At 32.3% G+C, this 24,418-nt stretch overlaps 4 protein-coding genes and 1 non-coding gene across 6 annotated transcripts; all 5 read right to left on the reverse strand.

The window, feature by feature from the left end:
- Positions 1-549: 549 nt before the first annotated feature.
- On the reverse strand, positions 550-3,354 carry LOC120204000 (uncharacterized protein At2g39910-like). Its single transcript, XM_039204112.1, has 8 exons — positions 3,323-3,354; positions 2,799-3,228; positions 2,626-2,712; positions 2,346-2,536; positions 1,433-1,628; positions 1,285-1,349; positions 862-963; positions 550-775 (listed from the first exon to the last, which is right to left on the reverse strand). Exons 1-8 carry the CDS (start codon positions 3,352-3,354, stop codon positions 550-552), a joined length of 1,329 nt encoding a protein of 442 aa, XP_039060043.1.
- On the reverse strand, positions 2,014-24,199 carry LOC120204167 (probable aquaporin PIP-type 7a). 2 transcript variants are annotated; one of them, XR_005523917.1, is made up of 5 exons: positions 23,782-24,199; positions 23,401-23,699; positions 23,047-23,187; positions 22,162-22,311; positions 2,014-2,033 (listed from the first exon to the last, which is right to left on the reverse strand). XR_005523917.1 is itself a non-coding variant. In XM_039204275.1 (4 exons), the coding sequence occupies exons 1-4, from the start codon at positions 24,116-24,118 to the stop codon at positions 22,219-22,221; spliced, it is 870 nt and encodes a 289-aa protein (XP_039060206.1). In that variant the 5' UTR covers positions 24,119-24,199; the 3' UTR covers positions 22,044-22,218. The 2 variants fall into 2 exon arrangements, 1 of the variants encoding a protein (XP_039060206.1); XM_039204275.1 differs by lacking the exon at positions 2,014-2,033 and having other exon boundaries at positions 22,044-22,311.
- Positions 4,037-4,109, reverse strand: TRNAR-CCU. Its single transcript has one exon. It is a non-coding gene; the product is annotated as a tRNA-Arg (tRNA).
- On the reverse strand, positions 5,283-8,648 carry LOC120204163. The gene is made up of 4 exons (XM_039204272.1): positions 8,132-8,648; positions 7,906-8,021; positions 7,169-7,412; positions 5,283-6,783 (listed from the first exon to the last, which is right to left on the reverse strand). The coding sequence occupies exons 1-4, from the start codon at positions 8,486-8,488 to the stop codon at positions 5,431-5,433; spliced, it is 2,070 nt and encodes a 689-aa protein (XP_039060203.1). The 5' UTR covers positions 8,489-8,648; the 3' UTR covers positions 5,283-5,430.
- Positions 10,881-15,296, reverse strand: LOC120204164 (peroxisomal nicotinamide adenine dinucleotide carrier-like). Its single transcript, XM_039204273.1, has 11 exons — positions 15,015-15,296; positions 14,840-14,917; positions 14,554-14,628; positions 13,762-13,892; positions 13,537-13,591; positions 13,066-13,176; positions 12,367-12,435; positions 12,189-12,299; positions 11,731-11,799; positions 11,427-11,481; positions 10,881-11,252 (listed from the first exon to the last, which is right to left on the reverse strand). Exons 1-11 carry the CDS (start codon positions 15,093-15,095, stop codon positions 11,059-11,061), a joined length of 1,029 nt encoding a protein of 342 aa, XP_039060204.1. The 5' UTR covers positions 15,096-15,296; the 3' UTR covers positions 10,881-11,058.
- Positions 24,200-24,418: the final 219 nt, after the last annotated feature.

Genomic DNA, 24,418 nt, shown 5'->3' on the forward strand with positions numbered 1-24,418 from the left:
ATGTGTTAATTAAGCCTTTGTATGCATGCATGTATGAAGATCATGATCAATCATGATGGTCATGCAATGTGAGGATGATAAGAATCAATAATTGATTTGCTTGTCTCAAAGAACATATGTTTGCATGTTATTACTAAGCATGCCATCATTAAGGCTACCTATTCCTATAAGAAGTATGATGACCTTGCCATCATGATGATCATGCAATGCGAGAATGACAAGAATCCATAATTTCCATTCACAAACTATCAAAAAACTATTGTTTGTATTACCTCATCTCAGAGTTTACATGCTTGACATGTTACCATTAAGCATGGCATCATTAAACCTACCATTTTCTATAAAATCTTCACATCCTAAATCTTAATCACTGACTATAGATCTACACTAAAGTGGAATGTACATGCCTCTTTCTTTGCTTCTATGAAGTCCAGTTTCAGCAATTTCTATTTTGACGTCTATCCGTGAGCAGAGATTACTACCTCGTCAGCATTTTCATTTTCATTTTGATATCAAGGCTCCCGCGTCATCTCCGACATTGGCTCAGGCTTAATTATTCATTTTCATTTTCCCCGGCTTCGATTCCGTCTCCTTTTCCTTTAGTTTACTTCCCTCTTTAGGCTTCATACCGTCTATTCTCAACGGCTGAAAAAACTCTGAACGGTTGCTCACGAGGTAGTAGTCTCTGCTAACTGATAGATTACGATCAAGGGTGGTCAAGTATGGATCATCACTGTGCTTGATCCAGGCTCTTTCAAACTGTATACCTTTGTATCTGTGAACACAGAAAAAGAAAAGGATTAGGGTCATGGAAAAAGAGTATTTTTAGAAAATACTCGATGGATTTCGACCGCGACTTACTGCTGAAGCATGATCAGTAGATTAAGAATACTGCTTCGGATTTCTTCACGCGCCTTTCTCATTGCTGCTTTTTTGTATGATACAGCAAGTTCCTTTACCAATCTGAATAATATTGTCAAGATTGAAAAACATGGAGAAAGAAATCAGGAAGTGAATTGCATTGAATAATTCACAGAGATTGGTTAATTTATAGAATCCTTTTACTAGAGTTCACGATGGACGGCAAGTCGAAGGAAGATGACAATAACAGGTTTCGATAGAAACAACCACAGACGAAGAATCAGAGCAAGCTTATAGGACTTTTTAACATTCACAGAAAGACTTCAATAATTATGAAATAAAACAATATTCTGTTCCATTGAACAATACAACCACCTAACTATAAATCAAATGCAAACCTCAAGGTATATGTACTTAGTTTACCTTTCAAGGTATGGTGACTTCTCTAGCCATGTTAGCCGGACAATCGTATGAAGTCGTTTGAGAGCCTGCAGAATAATGAGATTTTAATAGATTCATTCATTCATGTAACTTTCTGAAATTATACTGAAATTTGACGCAATAATCTTACCATTAGAACTGTTTCATCATCATCAACATGCAACCACTGGAAGAGTAGTGGGAAAATAAGCTCAATATAGGCTACTATCAAAAGGCGCATAGAATTAAAGATTGGATCAATCAATGTAAGCCACGCAATTCGTCGCTCTCTATTCCAGGGTTGTCGCTCCAAATGGATCAGCATCTCGGTCAGGATCTTCTGAAACCTATGTAAAAAGCAAATGAAAGTACATTCTAAATGAACAAAACTATCAAGTACATGTCTATGAAATGAACAAAGTAAAACCAGCTAAAATGTCAAGAAACAACTATAAAATGATTCGAAATCATCATTACTAACGAAGGGCAGAAAGGCAACATGCTAAATGAACTTTACGCCGAGGACCAAGCATATAGCTTCTTGCAATCCAGTCGGTCTATTGATAAAAGTTCATAAAATTATCCCCAAAGTGCTGACTAAGAAGTTCGAGTCCACAATCATGTAAACAGGAAATGTAGCTTAATAAGAGCTTGCTAAACTTATTTAACAAAAACACAATTCAGATGCCGAGGAGACAAAGGAAACAGGAATACCACTAGATACAGGGATTATCTTTCATCATAAGAACATACAAAATCTAATCAAAAAACACAATCCAGATGCTTAAGAGGTAAGAAGACAAGTATACCATGAGTTTTTTGGATTATCTGAAGTGGTAAAAACATACTAACTTAGTTAACAAACACAACCAAGATATTAAAGAGACAAAGAAAACAATTCTACAGCAAACTAAACTTGGTTAACAAACACAATCAAGACGCTAAAGAGACGAACAAAAGAACCATTTCCCAAGCTACAGGGATTATATTGTGTCATAAGAGAACACCGAACTTAGTTAATAAGCACAATCAAAATGTTAAAGAAATGAAGAAAACATGTATACCACAGACTACGGGGATTATCTCTGTGAATGCAAGTAACAAGTAACACCGACATCTCTACGACGTACTTCCATATCGCATCGGTAGAAGCAATGTTCCAGCAGCAGGCATCAAGAATCATGTCTCCATACAAATCAAACGCCCCTGTATTAACATTTTTCGCTGCATGTATGAAGCTAATCATCCCCTGCCCCTAAACATAATCAATGACAATAGAAAAAGGAATATAATTCTTAATCTCAAGAATTTATAACAAAAATATTAAAATTACGAAGTGCTTACTTTCACCTCCGGCGACCAGTGATCAAGACAAGTTAAAGCGCAATGAATAACAAAATTCATCATTTTATCCAAATCCGGATACTCAATCTACAAACAGAGAGATTATAAATGTTAATTTTCCTTTTAAATAAAAGACGAAGAAAAATTCTACTTCAGAGAAAAATATGAGATACCTGACAAACAAACCATCTAAATTGATTAGCAGCCAAAATGGCCCTAGTCGAAGCGGCGGAAAATTCATCAGTTTCATCACTCTTGTCAATCGAGCTCTCCTTAATCTTGTCATTCAAAACCGGAGCGATAACCGGAAATAATTCCGCAATCAATTTTCGCTTCTCGCCAACCCAAGCGGCGTTGTTGCAAGCTTTCAAGAGGTCGGAAAAGGCAGTTTCAGCGGCGGTCGCGAGGTGGTCCGGGATCCATGCGAGAAGCTCGTGAGTGGAGGAGCGAGAAGAAGATAGCAATGCGCAAGCTAAGGCGAAGCTATGGATATATGATTCTGGTGAAAGAAGAGATTCGAGCGTTGATCTTGTTGAGATTCTTGACGTTTCTTGAGTAGAATATGGCGTTTTCAAGACCGAGTCGAGGAGTTGCTTCTTTAATCTGAAAACAAAAAACAAGTAATGAAAACATTTAGATTAAATGAAAAAAAAGAGCAAATAGAGAAAAAGAAAGAAGAAGAAAGATAGGTGCATACTCGGAGAGTCGACCAGGGAGTGAGTTCGTCATTTCCGATTGAGTTGAAACTCGGGTTCGTTCCCAGATCAGCGAGTTTGTTACACTAGGAAATACGTGAAAAATGTTGGGTTAGCAGTTCCTTTTATAGTTTTCTTCCATACTGATTCAAGGTCTAATTCTTTTTCTAGTCCATTTACTATGTTGAAACTTAAAATTTAGCCCCTCTACTTATTTAAATATATGAAATATTTTTATTATTATATTAAAACGAAAAAAATGAATAGATAAAATTTAATAAATATTGAATTATATTTTATATTAATATTGGATTACACTTTTATTCTAATTTGAATTATTGAAATTTATAGATAAACAATATCTCAAGATAAAATATTTTTTATAACATGAAAATAAATAACTAAGAGAATAAATGTATTTTTCAAGAAAATATAATTTAAACCATTTATATATAATTGATTTATAAATTCTTAAAAGAGCAATATCCTATTGAAACATTTAAAAATAAGCTCAAAAAATTGATAAATTTAATTATATATATATGGTAAGATATATTTATAAGTTTGCATAAAAAAATGAAATAATAATATAGAGAATTTTATCCCTTTAAAGTTTTTGATTTAATGATATTTAAAATTTCAAACAAATTAAATTGAAGTAAAATTAGATTTATTAAGTTAAATAGCTAATAAAAATAAGAGAGCAAAATTGATTTCGCGCCAGATAGGGGTCGAACCTATGACTTTCTGCTTAGGAAACAGACGCTCTATCCACTGAGCTACAGGCGCAAGTTTGATACTTACATTTGATAGATTTTATACAAATATTATATTTTTCTTCCCAAGTATACATTTAAATATTTCATCTAGTCGAGTCGAATAAAAAAATTTCGAGTTAACAAGCCTTATTTTATTACTCAAACTTCATTTGAATTGTTCAAATTTTTGTTTAAACTACATGATTGATCACTTTCGTTTATATTTGGTCCACTTTTTCTCGTTGAATTTAAAAAACATAATATTTGGTTACTTTTGTTTTTTTATTTAACTAAGACATGGTCACTTTCGTTTTTATTTAATTATGACGAGGTCACTGAGGGTTAACTGTCGTTATATTTTTAACGGGTTACTTACGTGTCACATTGAATATATAAAATTAGAAAGGGTAAATAATATAAATGGTCATTAATATTTCAGTAAATTTTTGTTTTCCCCTCTAAAATTTCAAAATTAACAAATCGGTCACCAAATTATCAAATAGTTTCTTATGATTCTTTTATTATCTCTCTCCATCATCTATTAACCTAGAAAAGTGGGCAACAGAAATTTGATGAAGTATTTCATACCGATGAAGACGAGAATTTAAGGTGTGAAAGTTTGAGAAAATTTCAATCCAAAGGTGTATTTTCTTTCTTTTTTCATGGTTTTCTATTTTTCTAGGCATTCTTCGAATCTTAATGGGCGGTGTGGAATAAGGGGATGAAGAAACCGCTTAGGGGATGTGTATCACAAAATGGTATACACCAATTTGTTATTTTAAAAACTTCAGTAGAAAGATAAAAATTATTTCAAATATTAGTGACCATTTGCTTTAATTACAATTAAATTATGACAAAACTAATCCTCAGTGACTACATGACTACATCTTAATTAAATAAGAACGAAAGTAATCATATATTATGTTTTTTGAGATCGGTGGGGAAAAGTAAACAAAACATAAATGAAAGTGGTGAATCATGTAGTTAACCTGAAATTTAATTATAACTATTTATACCGTTATAGTTTCACAATGACTTCACTAAATGAAAGTAGAAGTGCTTTTGCAAATCCATGGAAGAACGAGAAGAACATGAATACTCTCATGTACAAGCCTTTTCGCAGTTGGGCTAATGACAGTGATGTTATAGTAGTTTCCTTGGAAAAAAAAGTTCATCCTTTACTTTTATGCAATGACCAAAATATAAATGGTTAAAATACTACAAGAGAGAGGAAATCCCTAAAGTGGGTAAATGATTGGGATTTAATTACGATTAAATTATGACAAAATTGCAGATACATTTATCTACAATTTTTCATTTTCAATGAACAAAAGAAACAGAACATTAATTATTTAATCAATACCTTCTTCTCTTAGGTTAGCACCATCACTGTTCGAACACGATTCACCCGAGCCGCTAGATCCCATCAGCTTATTTGCATCAGGATCGTCACAGCTGCAGCTGCTGCTACATCGTTTTATAATACTATCTACCATGGAGCTGGAAGAAAGTGTAACTAAACTCACGGCCGCAATGCCTTCGGCAATGGCGCTAACGTCTCTAGTTCCACTGTATAATCCACGGCTTCCGGCAACAAGGATACCCTTTTTCTCGTCTGCACTGGTTAGAACTGCTGGAAATACATCGATCAATGGAGGGTTACTCTGTGTTGAACCATTGATAAGCAGCCGAAGAGTTTCTCTAGCACCCTTCTCGACCATGGATTCGGTGTTCACGAGTTGTGGATGTAACGGTGGGATTGTTGTTGAAAGGGAGGGGCCGGCGCTAACCAAGTAACCTTGTCCTCCTGAAGAGCAAACGTCGATGACCGGAATATGAACAATGGGATCACAGATCAAAGGTGTGAAGGTCGGAATTTGTTGCGAACTTGCCATTGGCAGTCGGACCAGAGGTTCTGGGAGGAAAGCTGGAAAATCCAATGAAGGGATATTGGCCAGATCGAGAGGCGGTGTTGGTTTCAACAAGCTGGAAGAACTATTCATTGGCAATATTGAAGAAAGTGGTGGAAGCTTCATAGACTCAATTGATGAGGTTGGGAATTCCGAAGCAGCCAAGTGTTGCAGAGTCGATGATCCTGAGGGGCACCAACAATAATAAGGAGAAAAGACAGGAGATCCTAAAGAAGAAACTTGAGATACAGAGCTTAGAGCTGGCGGTACGGAAAATTTTCCTAGGGATTCAAGGAAGTTTGGAGGGAACGGACAACTCTTGACATTCGGAAGCTTATCATTTTCACATTGGTTGCCACCATCAGAGGGATCATTAGAAATAGGTGAAGAAATTGCAAGGCTCTCACTTACTGAAAGATGATTTTCTCCACGCCGTCGTAATTTCTCCCTGGCATTGCTCCTCAAGGAAGAAAAGTTTTGGGTCAAACCCTCTTTGAAAGAACTTGATCTTGGACTTAAACTACCTTGATAAAGTGCATTCACCTTGAGTACTTGACTGCTAGTGTTCCGGGATCGCAAAGATTTTGATGTCGTTGATGAAGATTGTCCACTGTGCACATCGATGGAGTTGAGCACGGAATCAGGTGAAGGTGGACCTGAATAACTTGCTTGTGTATTACTCACTGTTGATCCAACAAGATAAGCTCTAAGCTGAGTTACAAAGCAGCCTAGTCGTGACTCGCTGATTCCAGTCAATTCAGCAATTGATGGTTTTCTTTTTATCAAATCCTTCATCTATCATGAAAAGAACATAAATATTATATGGCAATCATTTCAAAAACAAAATCCGTTACCGAGTATCAGAGAGTTACATTAATAACTTGGGAGATGCTAAACTGATATGAATAATAAGTAGAATTAAAGAAAATTCAAATTCTAAACTTCTTTGTAGGAACCGCACATCTTTGCACAATGTTACTTGGATTTGATTATTAGTGTTGAATGAGTATATATCCGACATGAGCATATTCAATTTCATGCTTTTAGAAGGTCCCTTGGAGAGCCGTATCTTTATGCTCTTGTCTGGATATATATTTGAAATAGGTATTTCAAGAAAAATGATGAGTATGAGAAACATACTCAATACATGCAATAGGGAAGTTACTAACGAGAAAACCACCTTTGAGAGCAATTCAGTCCCCAGGAGCTTTGATTTCTCTGAGCACCAATAGTAAAAAAATTTGCCATCTGGGATCTTCACAAGGAAAGATCGTCCAGAATTGTCTACTGGGATCTCATCGATGGAAACAGCAGCACACTGATATTTATCAGTTACGATGAACAGTATCTCAGTTTGACCATCATCCCCAACAAATGAAAGGCGTAAGTCCGATGTAGGCAAGAGTGTAAGAATCAAATTTCCCCTGCATAAATTCAAGAGGTTTCAGGAAACAATTTATACAAGGTAAAAAAATAGCAGTAATAAACATAACACCAACAGTAAAACCAAGTTATAGATTGATTACCCATACAATTGATTTATACCGCCTTCTTTTAGAAAGTTTCAGACCAATTAAATACCTTAATGATTGTTAACCGGGAAATTGGAACCGTATGTTTGCAATTAAAAGGTGGGTTTGTGACCATTGTCTTCTTTCATATATAGCAAACTTTTGCTTATTTTCTATAAATAAATAAGTAGTCCATCCAAAAAAATAAAGTTATAAACATAAATATCAAGTCTATTACCTAACCCTACCTTTCTGATTCTAAAGGCCAGTCATTACATTTTATTTACTTTCCCATGATAGTCTTCCTGATTCTAAAACAAACAAATCCTGTGGCATGCCTTACACAACTATTTTTACATAAAACATATACAAATTAGAGACCACATATCAAAAAGATTTGAATTACCTTACAGCACAAGGGTGAAAATGAGTTCCTTGTTTGTTTATCTTCCCTACTCGAACTGAAACCAAAGGTATGCAGAAGCACCTCGCCAGCATACCAACTTCCGATGGCTCAAAGTGCTGCAAATTTCGTGGAAACAAATGAAGTTATACACACACACAAACTAAACACATTAACAATATTTTCAGATTAGACAAATCAATTGAAATTCCAACTTATCAAAAAGTACCTGACTCAAATGAGCTAACAATCGATCCTCAGCGACGCCGTTTGATACGTTGACTTTCAACAAAGGCTTTATCCTCTCATCGGTTCGACAAGCGCCAATTAATTGCATATCTAAAGCTTGTAACCATTGAAGAACCATATCCTCTCTATCGCTCTGTTGAAGCAACAAATCCCCGTCGTTTTCATCAACGAATATGTCGGCCAATCGTTCCGCGAGTCCGATTCCGTTCCTCATCTCACCGTTTTGTCTCGTGCCTGTTCCAGATCCAACTCCCTCGCGCGATGAATCGAACAATTCGTCACCGTTTTGATCCGCACGATCATCATCAACAAATTCTCTATTCCCCGAATCGGCCATTGTTGATATTTTAAACCACGGATTCCCCCCAAAAAAACCTCTTAAAAATCAAATTCTTTCAAATTTCTTCGATTAATGAAGGAATCTAATGCTTTTAATTCGTTAATTTTTTATCCAAATTATTAGAATTAAAAGGCTTTTTTAGAGATGGAGAGGAAATTATTAGAGAGAGAATAAATATCTCCTTCACAGAAAAAGATATTAGCAACGGAACGAGGTTTATATACGAAGGAAGAATATAAGGGCGGACGTGAAGGTGATTTAAGGAATACGGATTAATACCCTGTTTGAGATCCGTTGTTTTAATTGATTGGTTAGAAACCCCCGAAATCTTTTTATATAGTATTTTCCTTAGCTGTTGGACCCCCACTAGAATAGAAATGCCACGTCAGACGGGTAATGACAGCATTGATGACCTGAGCTTATTAGCTGTATTAAGTAATTAATTATCGGATAAAGTATACGAATAGCATTTGGCGCGTTATTTGAGTTTTTTAATTATTAAAAATTGTGAATTTGTTTTTTTGATTATAATAAGGTGTTGTATCGTTTAATTTTTTGATTATTAAAAATTATAAAATAATCATTAATTTATTTATATATTCTAAATTTATCATTTGTATGTCTAAAACGGACGTTAATTTATTAATTGATATATGATAAAATTATATTTTAATGATGTCCAATAACACTAATATTTCTTTTAATTATTGACTCGATGGTATAATGTAAACGGAATCAATGTACAAAATATAACTCAAACGATTTTAGAGGAAGAATTTATCATATATCATCAACAATTTAACGTCAAAGTCAAATATTAGTTAATTTTTTAATAAAAAATAATTTAATATATATAAATAATCAAGTATTATTTTTTATTTTTTAATAATATAAAATTTATCAAAATAACAACGCCCTATATTTGAAGCATATTTTGCGTTTTAAATTAAAATATTTTTAACCTTTCAAATTTATCACATCATTTATGGTCATAATTAATAACATTTGTATATATTTAAAGCACAATAGACAACTTCTCGATCTAAAATAAGTATTGGTCATTGACTTCAATCCACTATCCATTTTCTTATATGAGATTATAATAAATTAATACTTTAAATTGATCAAGTTATCATAATAATAAAAGAAATATTTTTTTAAAATTTTTGAATTTAAGAAATTATATTTATAAACTATACGTACAATTTTAATTTTTAAAATATTAAACTTTTATTTTTTAATCATTTCATATTATTAAAAAAATAATACAATAAATTGAATAATTTATAACACTCACTCGCATAATGTGGGGTCTGTCCACTTGCTCTTGTCTTGCTTTAGTTGTGTTAATAAACGGCCAAAAATAACACTTCTGTCAGAAAAAAAAATCAAGTTTAATTTTATATTCATTCTTCTTTAAATTACTACAAATTATGTTAAAAAAATACATAATAATTAAAAAAAGCTATATCAAACTCATAATCAACATAACATAAATATTATTTATATTTATATCATGTTATATACAAGTGATCATTATATTTAATATTTTTGTGTAATTTTTTTAAAATTGACTTTTAAAGAAAATAATAAAAAATAAAAAATTGATTAAGAGGATCCTCTTCATCTCTATAATGTATAACCTAGAGATTAGTTTATCAATAGATTATATACCGATAATTATAAAAAAATTATGAGAAATTAAGTAAAAGTTGTTAATTGCTTGGAATAGCACATGAAATCTATGGCTTAGCTTGTAACTTTTTTCGACATTTGATGGTATTTAATATGCTTGGTGGTAGGGGTGTGTAAATCCGGATCGGTGATTTCTTGGCCCGTGTCTTGACACAAATTTAAATATTCGAAACTTTGAATTACATACTCTAACATCCGAACATAAAATTTAAAAGTTCAAAATACAAAATCTAATAATTCATAATATATATATATATAATAAAAAAGTAAAAACTAACCGGGTACTCGGATAACCTGATACTTGGAAAAACTCAATTTTGCGACCCGGATCCGACCCGGTCGGATAATTTTTTTTAAAAAATTATCCAATTTTTTTTAAATTCGGATTGGTGGGTCGGGTATTTTTACACACCCCTACTTGGTGGTGTCAAAACACCCTACACTATTATAAACATGTACAATTACAATTAAGATTAATTAATTAATTTAATAAATAAATAAAATAAAATTATAGAGACGGACTAATTCAAATCGTATTTTACAAAAAAAAAATATTATGGAGAAATTTTTTCAATCCAATTCTCTCCATTAAAATGTCAGCATCAGATTATTCGATAAACTAAATATTTCATCATAGAGCTAAGTTTTAAATCCCAAAGCATAGACTCGATACATTTGAACATAACAAATGTTAAATTGAATTATACATTGATTTTATTTCAACACGTAATCATTTTATATATATCCCTTTATTTATAGGTATAATATATGATACAATCCAAGCTTTGAATAAATTGAGCGGTAACTTACCAATGTTGAAATCGGAAGTGATCGGAGGCGGGGCGGAGCGAAGAGCAAAAGAATTTTTCGAGTCAAGGAGGCTTCGATTTCACAGTATGGATGCTGCCCTTATCGAGCAACAATCGAGCACCCTTGACGAGTTCTTCTTTGATCATGAACAATACGGCAGCTGCAAGAACACTTTGTACGATTTTTGTGCTCATACCTTTGTAAAATCCGTTGAAGCCTTCGTATCGGATCATCTTTAGAATAGCATCCAAAGTCCCTATATATATAGGAGGAAAATTATTACATACGATCCCAGTACGGACTATTTGGATACCTAACGGGTCATTTTTAGAATAGGCAAGGAGATCAAATATACAAAATTTAGTTACACGATTTTATAGTACAAACTACTTCGATAACATCACGTAAACTTCAACATAATGATTCAAACCTTTGTATTGATGCCTTTGGTCCCCGGTTGAAACCTGTTTTGCTTGAAGTCTGGCCTGTAAAGACAACCAAAAAGATGCTTAAATCACACATTTTCAAGCTGCTTTAGAAAGGTTATTGGCTTATCGTTTTATCATGACCGATAAGGATACCAGGACAGGTATATCTAATTTTTTACATGTATTTGGAGAGTGATCGTATCCCATACTCATGACCGTAAAATGTGTCAGACAAAAGTGTCAAAAATGGGTACTTCAAGAAAAAAAAATTGAAGAGTCGGAGTAACGTAATTCATATGATCACACCTTTACTACATTAAGAGGGTAGGTCACACCAGTAGCTCCCAGTTTTGCCAAAGCTCCAAGAAGAAATATCTAGCATAATTAGACAACTTACTCAGAGATTAAAACAGAGAAGAAAATGACATTTCAAGGAACACCAAGGTAAGCGATTCGCGACATGTTTCTGAATATGTATTAGGATTTCAAAAATAGAGTGGGGCAACAAAACATATATAATTACAAATGTAACACTCGTTATTATTTCTTAAACTCATGGGTTTGTTATTTAGTAATTAATTTGAAATTCGAGTTTTTATACCTTTAAAATATATAATCATATTGAATTCCAATAATACCTGATATAGGCATATCCTTCTCATAATTTATAGAGCAAATGAAATCCATATTCAAATCATCAAATACATGTTCCCCACCATAGTATAACATCATTATTACTTAGGAGATATGAAATCAGAACCAACCTCCCAAGCAGTTATTCCATTGTTGCCTGGGGTACCAAGAAGAGATCGTTGTTTCTTAAGCTTCTTCAGCATCGTTTCATACAGCATAAATTGTATAGCCGGATTGCTGACCTGTGTGGAACAGCAGGAACAATAAGTGAAACTCCCTTAACAAGTATAACAGTCACTTCTCACATACCATGATCAATGTTGGGAATACACCTTTCCAGAAGCCCAAAAATCCAGCTTCATCATAGAGTTCTTGAATCTGCAAGTATTTTATGTGGAAAATAATGTTCAATAAGTCACATCAACGATGAAACAAAGTTTCAAAGTAATTAATGCAAAATCTTCAATTTTACGACTATTTAAGAGGCAAGCATGACAAAATAAAACTCCAAGTCAAAACAATAAGAATATACTATGGTATACTATGACAATAGCTAATTTACCCACATTTATGCACATTATTTCAAGCACCAATTCAGCATTATTAACATTCCACAATCACCGGTTTATTCTTCAACTCTAAGCTCCTATCTACACTTGCTATTACGGATGCAGTAATTCTAAAATAGTTTTATTCTACCTAGAACATTTATCTTCTATCTTAATAAAATCCCATCATCCATTTCTTCATCATTTAATAGTCATTACCATCATCAATCCTACCATCTATCCTTTCCAGACAGGCCTTCAACCACTTGCTACAAGCATCAACATTTAGCAAATGGAAGAGATGTGAAAAATGCTTTTATACACAAACACACAAGATTATGCATTTATGTTATTGTATAAAGTTTAAAACATTCTACCATTTCTAGAGAGAACTTGAATGAGCTTCAATGTTATAAGTGAACTACACAAAAGAGCTATGTAGACCACACATGGTGCATACCGCATGAACAGTTCCGTAAGGAAGAGGGTCGAAGACAGAAAGAACTGTATCCTCCGGGACAGGAGTTGCCAACCTATTAGGGTTAACTTTCTTCGAAACTTTTTTGTGAGTCTGCATCACAATAATTATTTTTTGTTTAAATATTAGCAAGCATGTAAATTGAAAATTGATGCCTTCAATTGCAGCGTACAAATCAAAACTTTAAAGCAGTCCAAATCATTGTGTGATATAAAACAAAGTTAGGCACACTAATCAAGAACACATAATTATACGCAAGAGGCCATGTTAGTTTTCTGTATTTTCTCAAGGCATAATTCTGGCATGGGATCTAGGATAATGAGAAAATTGTTGCCATTGATTTGGATCCAAAAAGCCATCTTATTGTATGGATATCCAACAATGAATTAATTACATTAAAGTTTGTTTTTCTATGTTTACACCAGATAAAAAGCTTTCTGAAATGTCTTTTACCTGCATACGTGTCACAATGACCCAAATGGGGTTAGTCAACAGCACATTTACGCACCTACACAGAAATTATGTAAGCATGTAATTAGCTAATATGGAAAGAAAACTAGTACTGCAGTTATGAAACATAATTAGAGCAGTTTCTGTACGATCTAGAGAACTTTAAAAAAGCATGCAACAATAGCACAGACAACCAGCAACATTGAAAACAAAACAAAACTAGATTACCCTGATAAAGCAGCTACAATGAGTGATGAAAGTATCCCAACAGATCCATCACCAATCCCCCTTTTCCTGTTTTCAAGTGCTTTAATTTCAGCTTTGTTCCTGAATATTTGATAGAAATAATAGTAAACACCCTGTATCATAGCGATAGTAAGTACTCGTGAATCCAAAAAAACTAGACAAACATAATATTGCAAGTTTACTGTTACTTTACAAATAGAAGAAAGCAGTTGAAAAATCCATGGTACTTCTTAAAGATAGATCGGTAAATAACTCGAGTTCACGAAACAATGTAGTTAAGCAACTTTAAATTAGCCCCATAGAGGTCAGAAGAACCCTGAATTAAAATTAAATAATCATCCAAACATATATTTATGCCCTCAAACATCTATATTTTATCCAATTGAATCTTCAATTAGATGGAAAACTGATTATGGCATCTAAACATTTTTTGTCTTATCAACAGCTCAATTGGATGAAAGATGTTCAAGGGCTTAACTGATAGCAATAAGAAAACAGGTGTTTGAATGATTATTTAATTTTAGTTCAATTAGCTATGCTCTCTAGACTCTTTATTTCCCTTAAGATACCTATGTGTAACAAGTGACCGACACATATTTGTATATGGTACAAGGCTATCATATAAAACCTTAGGGAAAGGAGACCCTATTTCGGACGCATTCATGTATCCAACATTCACTCTCGAGTCCAGATAACATAATACTCTCGCTAGCCATAAAGCAATATAGTAACAAGAACGGTTGTCTTGTGCTAAAAAATCTTCAAGCTCATTACCTGAGATGCAGCTGTACCAACTAATGAAGGCGTTAATCCTCCGTACAACCGTTCCCATCCTTCTTGCTTAACAACCTATAAACAAAGTAAGAAAACAAATTTTAATTGTTGCTTTTATCCATATTTTTCAACTGATAGGCAACGATTCGACATCAGTTTTAACATAGTTACTAAAAAACTAGTTTGAAAAACCAACAACCCAACAGCACCTAACATGAACAAGCAATAGCTCAAAAAATAGATTCCACTAACAAATTCCTCTAGAAAAAAAATGGAAGAAAAAAACCTGGCGCATTTGTTCAATAGTTCCAACTTTCCGTTTCTCTTTCTTGAGATCACGATCTGTTTGTTGACGAGTATTTACCTGTAAATCAAGTTTTAAAAATAAAATAAAATTACAGCTAAAAACAAATACAAATTTTCTTCAAAAAAAGACGAAGAAAATGAAAAGAAAATCATACAGTTTGAAGAGGATACGTAATGAGTTGAGCTATGATCCCTCCACCGGCTCCCGCCAATCCATTTATCAAAGCGTCCGACATAGTTCTGATCCCTCAAAAGTGCATTGATCAGAGAGAAGATCAGTGCAATATTTTTCTCGAGAAAATCCGGTGTTTGGGAGAAAATTGCAAAGAGATCTATCGACTTTAGAGAGAGAGAGAAAGCAGGGAATGCTATCTCTGACTTCGGCGGTAGCGGAGAAGCAAACAAAAGGTCATTTTAGGAAAGGATTATGGGCGTTTGCTTTCGCTATCGAAAGTTATTACTTTTAAATTCATTGGCTGTTGTGTAAACGAGTCGAGTTCGAGTATTGTTGTGCTTCAAGTTTGACTTGACTCGAAAACTTTAAAATGGAGCTTGAAAACTTGAGAGTTTAAAATTTTCAAGTTCGTCTTAAACTCGAAATCCTGAATTGAAGCTCGTGAGCAGCTCGAAAAGACTTTAAATGAAAAAAAAAAATTAAACTTAACTCGATTGAAGCCTCAAACTCGAACATAAACTTTAAATACATGAAATCTTACTATATTTTAAAAAAAATCATTACATAAATATTAATATTATTAATAATTTATTTTTTTAAAAATAAAATCTTAATATATTATAATTTCGAGCTGCTTACGAGTTTTTTGAGTCGAATATCGAGTAACTCATTTCAGCTCGTTAAGAACTTGAATCGCGTTCATTTGATCCGAATATTTATCAAGTCTTAATTAAATCGATCTCAAGTAATTCACGATCTTTTTCATCTCATTTACCGTTCCGTTTAAGAACGCAAAAATGGAAGGGAATTTGAATGTGATAACTGATCAGCGACGAAAAAAAATATGCTAACGATTGAAAAATAATAATTTAATTCTGTTTAAGTGTCCCACGACATTTTTTTAAAGGGATAACTACATAAAAAATAACATAAGTTTAAGTTTTATCCACTTTTAGTTGTTGATTTCAAAAAACATAAGATATTTTTATTTTTATTTTTATATAGTTAATATGTGATTACTTTTGTTTTTATTTAATTAAGACGTGGTCATCCCGAGTTAACTGTCGTTAATAGCAGTTAAATATTTTGATATAATCACATATTTGGTCTCTGTTATTTACATATTCTCTCAATTTAGTCATATTTTTAATAAATTTAATCCTCCCGTCGAATGATGTCACATGTCGTGCCATATAGGGGTGAGCGTTCGCTCGAGCCGAGTCGAGTCGGATAAAAAAAATTTGAATTGTTCGAGTTGACAAGTATATTTTACAGCTCGGAGTTGACTTAGAATTTTTCAAGTCGAGTCGAGTCAAATTTTTGAGTTTCTATTTAAATTTAATTATAAATATTTTAGAATATTATGATATTATTTGATTTCAATTTAAATAATATTTTTAACCACATACAATACATGTGTATTTCTTCATATTATTTTCATATGTGATATACATTTATAATACAAAGTTGAGAGACTCAACTCAAACTTGAAAATCAATCACTAATTACTAAAATTTTTGAGTTACTCGAGTTGTAAAATACAACTCGATTTGAACTTGAATTTTTTTTTAGTCGAGTCGGGTTTATGAAAGTTAATCCTCCAACCGAACGGTGACACATGACATTAGGGGTGAACGAAATTCGACTCGACTCGAATAACCAATTTTTTTGACTCGACTCGAATTAACTTCAAGTTGTAGTTTCATAAATCCTACTCGACTCGAAAAATTTTCAAGTTCAAACCGAGTTGTAAAATACAACTGGAATAACTCGAATAACTCAAAAAATTTAGCAACTAGTAAATTGAATTTCAAGTTTGAGTTGAGTCTCTCGACTTTATATCATAAATGTAGATCACATATGAAAAAAATATATGAAGAAATACACATGTATTGTATATGATTATAAAAGATCATTTAAATTGGAATCAAATAATATCATAATATTATAAATATTTATAATTAAATTTGAACAAAAACTTAAAAATTTGACTTGACTTTACTTAAAAAATTCTAAGTCAACTCTGAGTTGTAAAATATGATCAAATTTATTTTAATTTATTCAAAGTATAACTGAATTGAGAAAATATATAAATAACATTGATCAAATGTATGATTATATCAAAAATTTTAACGACAGTTAACTCGAGGTGACCACTTCTTAATTAAATAAAAATGAAAGTGATAATATCTTATGTTTTTTAAATCAATGACCAAAAGTGAACAAAACATAAATGTAAGTGATTTTTCATGTAATTAACCCCTTTTTAGATTCCACTACATTTTCTTCGTAAATATCCTCGATTTCTTTTTTGGATATATTTTTATTAGGTTTAATATATTTGTAAACATTTAAATTTTATCTTAAATTATTTTTTATGTTAATTTTTTTAAAAATAATTAATTAATGTTCCATCAAATTTTTGTTATTAATCATTAATAATACAAACAAAACCTCCAAAAACACAGTTAATCACAATATTGATCTCAATAGACTTTAGCAATAATATTAATAATTATTTTTAAATTTTTAAATTTTAATAATGAAAAAGAAATTAACTCAAACTTTAATAACATATGGTGTAATTTACCATGTTAAAAAACCATTTGACCAATATATCCTCTATAATTTGATTAATTACCGAAATTATCCTCTCCTTGAATTCGCCATCAATGGTATATTTTTATGCATTTTTCTTGGAAGGTGTGCAAAATACTAATATAATTAATTATTTTTCAAACATTATTTTAATAATTAACTTCTGTTAATCACGTTTCTTAAGGTCCACACAAAGGTGTATTTAAATTAATTATTACATGTATTATTTGTTAATATGATATTTTTAATTTTACAAAACGAAATGATGGCATATTTTAGTATATAGAAAGTCAACACGTTGTTTTTTAATTGTAAAAAACATCAAAGGGAATTATTAGCTTAGTGAGGGGAAATTGACTCTGAGAATTAAAGGGTAAATTATGTGTTTAGTATCCAAACTATTAATTTTTATATGTTTTAGTACCTAAACTTTAAAATTTTCAAAATCATACCTAAAGTTTAGTTTTTTGTTTTATTTTAGTATCCCTGTTCAAAATTTAACATTAAGTTTTGAAAAAAATTTGAATGTTTAGGTACTAAAACGGACCAAAACTGATAATTTAGATACTTAATGCGTATTTTACCCAAAAATAAGATATTTAAAGATGGTGTTGAATTAATTACAAAAATATAAATATTTTGTAGTGCATACGAAGTTTTCGGTTGTTGAAACCGATTTAGAAATTTAAAGATTGCCCATCGAGAGTAACGGTGATAGGATTTGAAATTGAATCTTAAGTATACACTGTCTCTGAACTGGAGGAACCACCCTGACCTAAACTTTCATTTAATTTTCATTATTTATTATCGAGTTAACTACATGATTTGATGACTTATGCCAATATTCTGTTCACCTTGGTTTCGAAAATACATATCATATAATCACTTTTGTTTTTATTTAATTAAGATAGGATCATTTTCATTTTTATTTAATTAAGACATAGTCACCACCAGTTAAATGTCGTTAACAATTAACACATATTAGGTGACAGTGCTATTTTTGTATAGTCATACATTTGATCACTGTTGTGTACATATTGTCTTGATTTGGTCATACTTTTAATAAATTAAAATGAATTTAATCATCCAATCGAATGATGTCGCATGTCATTTATTAAATATATTTTATTCTTATCTTAGTTTCAAAATATTTTAACACAAAATATATAGTTTTTAAATTAAAATTAAAATAAAATATTTTTAACTTAAGTTAATTGTAACACCCCAACCCGTACCCGACCCGGATACGATTCCGACGTGTCACATTGACTTTTCAAACCTTGACTCTTAAGAAAAATACCGGGAAATTTAAAACTTTATTTTAAAACAAAATACAGACTTTATCAGAGTGCTCGTACTTAATGACTTATTACATGCCAACACTTTATACATAACCAAATACGTACTTTGTCAAATACTTCTGATCTGATCTTTTAGTAGTGATACTGTCTTTGCCACTTCTATTCTTTCACTTCTCGTTCTTGGTACCTACGTGTAAATCACTTACACGCTAAGTCATAGACTTAGTGAGGCATATAAAACATATAATATAACCATATATCATTTCATATAAATAAAAGACATACATATGCAAACACTATCAATAATCCTTTCCACTTACCATATACTCATCATATAACACATATAATTCATGTATGTGCATTCATATCATTGAATCAAGACATATCAATATGCATGAATCTATTGTATGATAACAATATACAATCAGGTCATGCACACATGCAACTTACCTTCTTGTATCACTTTCACTTTCATTTGTCTTTCAATTTCATTGCCCATGTATATTATTGAGAATAGAGGTATGTGAGTACATTGAGGTTGTGCACTAATGCTGTCACCACAGCTCGTATAAATTCCCTCATGGGGCACCGAACCTTAGTTCAGTATTCGTCCCGAAGGACCTGTCCAGAGGTTACAAAGAACCCCGGTAACTATCCAGAGGTCATAAAGATACTCGGCAACTATCCATATGTTCCTTTCAACATAGGTAAACCCTCGACTCTTGGCATGCCAACTATACCTATAGCTCTATATCATATACTATGGGCATTTATTTATACATTTCGTATCACTTGTTCTTTCTCTTCTGTCACATACCACATGTATGTGTAACCATATACTTATATCATATCACAATATTATATATACATGTATTCATGTAAATCATTTCATGTAATCATATCACATATATCACATGTGCATATAAGCTTATAGCTTCTTTCACATATATGTAGTCACATAGCTTTCTTTCATGTAACCATGCATGTCATGTCAAATAACATATATCATATGTTGCATTTTCACTTAAGCATATAAATCATATAACATAGCATCCATCTATTTCTATGTATTAATGCATACATGGTAATCACATAACAATTTAGAAGTTACTTCTTACCATAGTAACTCCATCACTGGCTCATCACAAGCCAATGTTAATTCAATAAAATAAGTACAAAATAAATTGCACTCACCTTAGCTTTGCTTTGATTCGATTCTAATTCCTCAATTGTCCCGAAACGGATCACTTTCTATCTCTACATAACAATACACAGATTCATATCAATATTCCAATTGATATTCTAAACTGTCACTTCTTAGGCTAAGAGAAAAGACAATTTCCTCTTTCAATGAAGGTATGCATCGATGCACTACTTGTGCATCGGTGCATAAAATGCATTCGATGTTTTTATTTTAAAAGGATGCATCGATGCATTATCTATGCATCGATGCATTATCTATGCATCGATGCATCAAAGGCATTCGATGTTCTTCTTTTAAAGGAATGCATCGATGCACTTATGAATGTGCATCGATACACCTTGTCCAGAAATTGTATTTCAAGCCCGAAATTCATCAATTCTTCATTCAATTCTTCTATTTTAATCCCCTATTATGTCTTAAACTCAACTATCATTATTGAAACCAACTTATGTCCATATAAATCATATTTATCTTCCATATTTCATCAAGATTCTTAAAATTAAGAATCTTACTAAACTTTCAAATTGTTATAAATCTTTCTAACTTCATAAATCTCTATTCTTCTTGATGACAAGTCAAATTCCATCTTAAAAATCTCTATTAACTCTTTTCCAAATTTCCTTTAAAAACCCATTTTCTTTAATCTTTCATAACTTCTTTATCTTTCAATCTTAAGACCTAGCTTTCCTTAAGCTTAGTTATTATCTAATGATCAAAACCCAACCATAAATTTAGCAAATAATCAACTAACAAAGAAACTCACCTTTGCAAGCTTGGCTCTTCACGTTTGAGAGAAGATGAAGATGAAGAAGATAAGTCTAAAACTTATCTCTTCAATCATACATCTCAAATATTATAATACCCATTTATTAATATTTAATATTATCTTTGTTCAATGACCATTTTGCCCTTCATCTACTTTAATAATTACTAACAACTTTTAGGAATTATTTCCAAATAAATCATTGAATTATTCCACTCTTCTACTTAATTCATCAAATTCTTAAACTTTACAATTTAGCCATTAACCCCTAGTTTGGGATGTTACATTAATAATAAAATATATTTAATGAGTTAATATACAAAAATATTTTTTAAAGTTAATATATATATAATATTATAAAAAAATGACACGTGTCATCATTCGATTAGAGGATTAAATTATTTTAATTTATTAAAAGCCCTACTAAATTGAGAGAATATGTAAATATTTTTTTTAAATCAATGAGTAAAAGTGAACGAAACACAAATATAAGTGATCGAAAATATAGTTACTCTTTATTATTTTACCTAAGTTAACAAATAACAATGCATTTATTCCATTGTTATTCTATGAAAATGTTTTATAGAAGGAAATTTGATAAGATATCGGTAAAAATTAAATTTCGATATGGGAAAAAAATAAGTTTGGAGGTAAAAGATCTTTGGGTAGACTATACCATTGACCACTCAACTATGGAGTCCTTTTATTTTCACCATCGATCTTTCAATTTTATCAATCAGACCATTTAACTATTTAAATGTGTTCAATCAAGCCACTAGCCATTAATGGTTAACGGAAATGCTGATGTGGTAGTTAAAAAAATTGGCATAATTATATATTTAGTCCTTAATATTTATATATTTTATCAATTTGATCCTAATTTAAATTTAATATAATAACTTTAATCCTCTAATCATATTGTGACACGTGTCACAAAAAATATTTGAGTGGAGCCACTAGCCGTTAATGTTTATATATTGTGACACATGTCACAAAAACAAAACTTTAAATATAATTTTAAAAAAATTGAAATTTTAGATACTAAGACAAACCAAAAACACATAATTTCCCTTTAATATTATGTTAGTGGAGCCTAGATGGGTGCATTGTCCATTATCAACCTTCCTTTTTAAAACTTGGAAATAAAGCATAATATCACATACATATATGTACATACAAAAACACAAAAGCATACAAACAAGAGAAAATTAACGCAAAGAAACATAGAGCGGGTGGTGGGACGTTTTCATTTTCCCCATTTTTTGAAGTTTATCATAAGATCGCAGTTATACATTCACGACCGTTGATCTTCATCTCATCACTTTGATTTGAAAGGAATGGCTCTGATCACAACAACGTGGTAGAGTGCTGCGAGTGCTGCACCAACGAATGGGCCCACCCAGAAAATCCACTGCAACCGAAACCATACCAAAACAGATAAGTATCACCAACTATACCATACTATTCAAACTAATCTCTGAACTTTAGCGAGCTACTATAAAATGGACACTAAGATTGATTTTCAGATACTATTATCATAACGTTATATTGATTATTTTATAATAATTCGATAAATTTAATGCTAATTTTTAAGTTTTTCAGTAAAATATCATTTGATTATAGTTTAGGGACTTATGATGTACTTTACCCAACATTTTGTAATGAATTATCATAGTTATTTATTAGTCAAACTGATTATAACATAATATCTGTACAAAACACTCAACTATTTGATAATGAACGTTTAAACACTTTTAATGACAGATGTACGTAGAACCTAAAGTTGGCACGTACCCACTCTGGGATCTGAATTTCTTTATATTAATTGTTTATTTTACTGAATGTGTCCACCTAAAATTTTATTTATACCCACCACATATGAAATTTTTTCGTTGTTATCAATATATATGTCAATCCTGAAAAATAGTTATAGATTTGTCACTAAGCACCCCTACAAACATCTTGCTCGAACATGAGACATCTAAAAATAATAATTCATCCTTTTAATTAACTTCATTCTTACTAGGTTATTTTGGTGCCCCTAAAACAGAATCAAGCTTTTTTAATACTATTTTTTCATCAATAAAACTCGAACTAAAACTTCATTTAAAAGACATTCAATATTGAGAAAATTTTAGAAGCTTACATGATCATCCCATCCCTTGTCCTTGTTGAAGATGATGGCTGCACCAAGACTACGAGCCGGGTTAATACCGGTTCCGGTGATCGGAATGGTAGCTAAGTGGACCAAGAACACCGCGAACCCAATCGGCAACGGTGCCAAAACCTAGCCACATAAAAGTAAATTCACCCACCATTAGTAACAACATCCATAGCTTCATCTTCGAATTCTCTAAACAAATAATCTCATTAATGATAAAATTAAAAATTAATTTGAATCATTAAAAAAATTGAATGACTAAAATGGAATCACATAAATAGTTGAATGACAAAATACGTAGTTTAACCTAAATTTTAATTCGGATTATTGGATGCTTACAGGGACATGAGAATCTCGAGCGCTACGCTTGGCATCAGTGGCTGAGAAGACGGTGTACACAAGAACAAAGGTCCCAACAATTTCAGCACCAAGCCCATCGCCTTTGGTGTAGCCATGAGCCACCGAGTTAGCTCCGCCGCCCAAGGCGCCGTACCGAGTCTTCCCCATGAACCCTTTCACCACACCAGCGCCGCATATGGCCCCCAAACACTGCATCACCATATAGTAAACCGCCCTCGTCAACGACAGCTTCCTCGCCAAGAACAATCCGAACGTCACCGCCGGATTAATGTGACCACCTGTCCACAAACGCCGGAATCAGAACTCAAACCTGATTTCCCCGAGAAACAAACAAGCTGGAGGAAGATTATTTCTTTTTACCTGAGATTCCGGCAGTGCAGTAAACAAGAGCAAAGATCATACCGCCGAAAGCCCAAGCAATCCCTTGAATCCCGACCGTTGTGCACTTTGTTTTCTCCTTAACAACACCCATAACAGTCAAAACAGTGATGTACAAGAAAAGGAAAGTGGCAACGAACTCGGCAATCCCGGCCCGATAAAACGACCAAGACGTTAACTCGCCGGGCTCGAAAAACGGAGCCGGTGGTGGCTCGGTGTAGTCTTTGCCGTCGTCTTGGCTCTGAGCGGCGGTCCCAATAGGTTGCCTCTCGTTGAACTTGTTGGCTCCTAATCTAACATCCTCTTCTTTGCCCTCCATTTTCACTTCTTTGCTTCGGAAAACAAAAATGCAGAAAGAAAAATGTAAATTAAGGAATAAAATTATGGGATTTGGTTTGAGTTAGTGGGGGTGGTGGGTGGATTCCAAGGGTGACTTTTATAGGCTAAAGTTGGTGCAAAAATGGTGGTTTATATAAACGACAATGGGACGACTGCTCATGGACAGCGTAATTTGATCAATTTTTGGCCACAAAATTAGTGGGCTGAGGCACCGCCCATTACCCACTTTTTCTAGCGTGAGAGTGAAAGATGAGGCTGAATGATTGATATATAGACGTTA

This window comes from Hibiscus syriacus, unplaced genomic scaffold (assembly GCF_006381635.1).
Source record: "Hibiscus syriacus cultivar Baekdansim isolate YM2019G1 unplaced genomic scaffold, ASM638163v2 tig00010533_pilon, whole genome shotgun sequence".
NCBI classification, from domain to species: Eukaryota; Viridiplantae; Streptophyta; class Magnoliopsida; order Malvales; family Malvaceae; genus Hibiscus; species Hibiscus syriacus.